Source organism: Elaeis guineensis, chromosome 7 (assembly GCF_000442705.2).
Source record: "Elaeis guineensis isolate ETL-2024a chromosome 7, EG11, whole genome shotgun sequence".
Taxonomy (NCBI): Eukaryota; Viridiplantae; Streptophyta; class Magnoliopsida; order Arecales; family Arecaceae; genus Elaeis; species Elaeis guineensis.
The window spans coordinates 78,985,319-78,990,076 of NC_025999.2; the positions used below are offsets into that span (position 1 = coordinate 78,985,319).

Here is a 4,758-nt window from a genome sequence, read left to right on the forward strand (position 1 = left end):
GGGGTTTGAAACAAGATGCAAATGGATTTACACTTGTAAATTTTTCAAGGTTGATACACACTGGTGTGTTATTGAAGGATGACCCATTCATTTTTTCATCTCAAGCTCGTCAAGTATTTTATGTACAAGATGCAAAAGATAAAGATTGGTTTACTGTCATCAAAACAAAACCTAGAGACTTATATGATATAGGAAACCAAGTGGAGGATGATGACGATGACACTTATACACAATGTATGCCCTACAATTTTGTGCCAGCTGATGATTTAAATGATACGACGACGTTGGTTAGAACAGAATTCGAAAAAAACACTACTGCTTGATTGTTACTGGTAATAATTATTTATGATGTATATATTTTGCATTAATTATTGTGTTATTTTACTCCATATATTAACTGATTCTACCTTTTATTATATAAATGCTAGGTGACATCATGCGTCGCAGGGGACGATATGCTGGTGTGCAGTTTCAGTTTTCACAGACAGAGGCCGGTACGTCTTCTTCAGCACAGCAGCCTGAGGCCAGTTCAGCTGCACAGCATTCTGAGCCCTGTCCTTCATCATCAGCACAGCACGATCCTCCTGTTCATCAGCCAGATGATGAGATACACGTGCAGGGTATATATTGTCTTTCATGTAAATTTTTTTTATTTCATTTTATGTATATTTATGATATAGTTACTTTTATGTATTTTTTGCAGACGGATCCGGGAGAGTACGCCCCAGACGCGGACCCACAGTAGTACGAGATGTGTGGCAGATGCGTGAGGGCGAGAGGATTGTTGTGGAGTGCAATCAGCTAGGTCAGCCAATTAAGAAAGCTGGCTGCTTATTGACTTCATTTTTGGGGACTGTTGCTCGGAGGCCTCAGCTATGTCCGTTGGGCTATGCAAAATGGAATGACATGCTTCCAACGTACAAAGTTGAGCTCCTCCGAGTTATAGAGGTAATGAATTGATGTTCATACTGTATATTAATTGTTAATCATTTATATAATTTATTTCATTTAACTTTTTTTTTTATAGAGCAAGTTTGTTCTCCCTCCATCCACTCATGATTTTGTAATGAAGTCTCTCAACCGCAATGGAAAGAATATAGAGCGCAATTGAAGAAGGACTATATGAGACAGGGTATGACAGAGGAGGAGGTTGCTAGGAATTGTCCTCCTGATGTACCCCCTCATCAGTGGATGGAGTTGGTTCATTATTGGTTCTCCGAGAGGGCACAGGTATATTATCTGTTTATTATCTTTTTTTTCTAAATATTTTATAAAAATATTGATTTTTATTATATATTGTATATATAACAAGTTCTTTACTTTATTTTACAGACTTATTCTGCTATTGGTAGAGCTGCACGAGCAGCTCAGTCTGTTCCTCATACATCGGGGTCGAAGAGTTATGCACGACTCCGACAGGAGTTTGTATGTTCCTTAAACTTTCATAATTAACTTTTAATTTTTATGTTCAAATATTTATATAACTAATATCATTATGTATCGTGGACCATGTCTGTATCATGATACTCATATATTTTTTTTAAATTATCATAATTGTTTGCTTAAAATTGAAATTATTTGTGTAGGAGGATGAGCATGGGAGGAACCCGGACAAGTGGAGTTTTACCGGATGACTCATACTCATCAGGATGGTACTTTTGTTCAAGATGAGTCGAGAGATTTATATGTACGGCATTATTAATATTATATTTTTTGCAATGATTTAAATTTAATTTTGTTAGCTATTAATGTATAACTCTTGTTTTCAAAAAAAATACAGGAGAGGGCTACATCTCTCATTGCGGAGCGTGACGACGAGTCCGCAGCATCTACGCAGCAGAGCCGTATCGAGACCGAGGTCTTCACAGAGTTGATGGGACCAGAGCGCTACGGCCGAGTGAGGGGTTATGGAGTAGGAGTCACCCCACTCAGTTATCTGAGGTTAGTAGATATACGCAGCATGCTGCAGCAGATGCTCAGGATTCACGCGTTCGCAGACTCGAGGCGGAGATACAGGAGATTAGACAGAGTCGTGCCGCTGAGATGGAGGAGATGCGACAGAGCCGTGCCGAGATGCAGGCCATGAGGGGACAGATTGATCGCCTTACATCTTTATTAGAGATGTATGGTTCATCTCAGGTAAACACATAATATTAAATATATATTTTTGTATTAATTTAATGATTTATATATTTTATTTATAGATATGCAAATCATTGCTTTTGATATGTTTTTTGTAGGCTCCTGGCATATCAGGCACCCGTCGAGATAGCGGCACGTCACGTGGAGACAACGACGACCATCCGCCTGCAGATTGATGTTATTTTATTTTTATTATATTTTTATATTTATTTATATTACTCTTGATTGTAATGGACGATTAGTACTTTATTTTTATTTATATAAAATATTATCTTTTGGTTTGATTAAATTTTCTATTTCAGCTTGCTTTTGATGTGAATGATGGTGATTGTACAGGTGTGAATGTGAATGTGGTGATTGTACATGTTTATTGTATTGTACAGGTGATGTGAATGATGGTGATTGTACAGGTGTGAATGTGAATGTGGTGATTGTACATGTTTATTGTATTGTACAGGTGTGATATGATTTCGTACAGGAATGTATTGTATTATTTTTTTTTAAATAATATTTATATTTTTTTTTCCTCTTAAAACCTTTAACGACGCTTATAAGCGTCGTTAAATTTGTCTTTTGCGACGCTTTAAAGCGTCGTAAATTTTTACATTAACGACGCTTATAAGCGTCGTTAAATTTATAAAGCGTCGTTAATGTAAATATTTACGACGCTTTAAAGCGTCGTAAAGATTTCCATTAACGACGCTTTAAAGCGTCGTTAAGACAAATTTAACGACGCTTAAGCGTCGTAAAGATTTCCATTAACGACGCTTTAAAGCGTCGTTAAGACAAATTTAACGACGCTTTAAAGCGTCGTTAAATTTGTTCTTACGATGCTTTAAAGCGTCGTTAAAAAATAACGACGCTTTTAAAAAGCGTCGGCGCTATTCGTCCCCACTCTTACATAGTCGACGCTTGCCGACGCTTTTCAAAGCGTCGTAAAGCCAAATAGCGACACTTTAAAGCGTCGTTAATGACCATTAATAGCGTCATTAATGCCTATTTTTTCTGTAGTGCATTAAACATAACGGGAGAGAGAAAGAGACAAACCCAACTGATGATAGGCCTGGTGTTTCACACGAAGGGGACGTCTTGGGGTCCTTTGCCGGCGACGGTGCAGCCGACGGAGACGCAGGTGCCGAGGATCTCCTCGACGGTGCCGGCGAGGCCCTTGGCCATGGATCTCGGGCGCATCACACAGGCGATCTTGATGACATCATCGGGTGAGTGCTTGATGTTCTTGGTCTTCTTGCGGTCGCGCTCCGGCTCCTTGAGGGCCTTCGTAAACCACCAGGGCGGTGGCCGAGGGCACCACGTCACCTTGCCCTGGTGGTCCTGGACGGCGAGCTTGACGCTGACGGGGAGGCCCTTCCACTACCTGGCCGTCGCCTAGGCGATGTCCTCTCCGACCTTGGGGGACAGACCCAGGGAACCGATCTTGGGTTCCAGGGAGATCGCCGCCCCGACCTTGCCGCCGATCAAGCGGACGTAAACGTCGACGACCTGGGAGAGATCAATCTTGCGCGGCATCGCGGCTAGGTTTGGGGTTTCGGCAAAGAAGAATCCGAGGGAAGAAGCGGGAAGGGCGGCGCTTGCCACGAGATGCGACGAGAAATGAGCAGAGCCAAAAGTCACCTTTTAAACAGAATGCGTACGGCGAGAAAGGAAAGAAGCACGAGATGGATGATGGTTCGATGAGTAACATTGAAGACATCGAACTCTGGACTCGAGACGGTTTTGAGAACTGTCAGTGCCCTAGCAACTAACAACCATAAAAAGTGCCAATTTAAGTACTCATTCACTCATTGAAACACCTGGATTAAATTATATTTTGAAAAAATAAATAAAAATTCTTCAAAAATTGAGAGTTTTCGTTTTTGAACCTTCAAAGTTCAAACTTACTTACCTTACTTAATTCAAAAATTCATCTATTTAATCTGTTTAACTTATTTCATTTTTAAATTTAATTTTAATGTTATATCCGAGGAATATCTGAGACGGACCATAGCTAGCACAAGATAAACTTTTAGGAGATGCTTGGTGTATTTCATGTGACATATTAACTAATGAAGATTTAATAAGCAACTTTGGGGATATTGAACTTTTGGAGTATATTTAATTAATTCGATGGTGTGTGGAAAGAATGTGGGGTTCAAGTCCAATTGGATTGCATTTAATGCCGTAGACTCTCAACACCTAGAGGAAAGGGGAGATAATATTTCATCTCATGGTCTCTGCTGTTAAGAGGTGGTGGGAAAGGAGAGAGGGGAATTCAGGAGAGTGGTGTGTTTTGGGAAGAAAAAAAAGAAAAGAAGGGACAAAAGAGATAATTATATCCTTTTAGATAGCAAGCATTGGGCGCAAGGTTAGCTTGGGACCATGTTGATTTATTTAACTAACTTTAAGGACTAAATTAAAACTTTTAAACTCAATGCATTCAAAGTGAAAAAAGGTTAAGGGGCTATTCAAATACTTCTCCTAAAAAAAAATTGTATATAAGGTGTAGTCCTACATATAGCAAGTTGTGAAAGAAAGAAGATCAATGCAAAGTTTAAGCTTTTAGGTTGAATTGGCCAATATGTGTATCAACCTTCTACAATTAATACCCTTGGTTCCTAT

At 39.5% G+C, this 4,758-nt stretch overlaps 1 protein-coding gene, 1 long non-coding RNA gene and 1 pseudogene across 2 annotated transcripts; 2 read left to right on the forward strand and 1 right to left on the reverse strand.

Moving 5' to 3' along the window:
- Nucleotides 1-430: 430 nt before the first annotated feature.
- On the forward strand, nt 431-975 carry LOC140859423 (uncharacterized). The gene is made up of 2 exons (XM_073261130.1): nt 431-620; nt 704-975. Exons 1-2 carry the CDS (start codon nt 437-439, stop codon nt 958-960), a joined length of 441 nt encoding a protein of 146 aa, XP_073117231.1. The 5' UTR covers nt 431-436; the 3' UTR covers nt 961-975.
- Nucleotides 976-1,610: 635 nt separating this feature from the next.
- LOC140859436 (uncharacterized) lies at nt 1,611-2,324 on the forward strand. The gene is made up of 3 exons (XR_012142926.1): nt 1,611-1,687; nt 1,781-2,139; nt 2,241-2,324. It is a non-coding gene; the product is annotated as an uncharacterized lncRNA (long non-coding RNA).
- Nucleotides 2,325-3,194: 870 nt separating this feature from the next.
- On the reverse strand, nt 3,195-3,883 carry LOC140859230 (large ribosomal subunit protein uL11x-like; annotated as a pseudogene).
- Nucleotides 3,884-4,758: the final 875 nt, after the last annotated feature.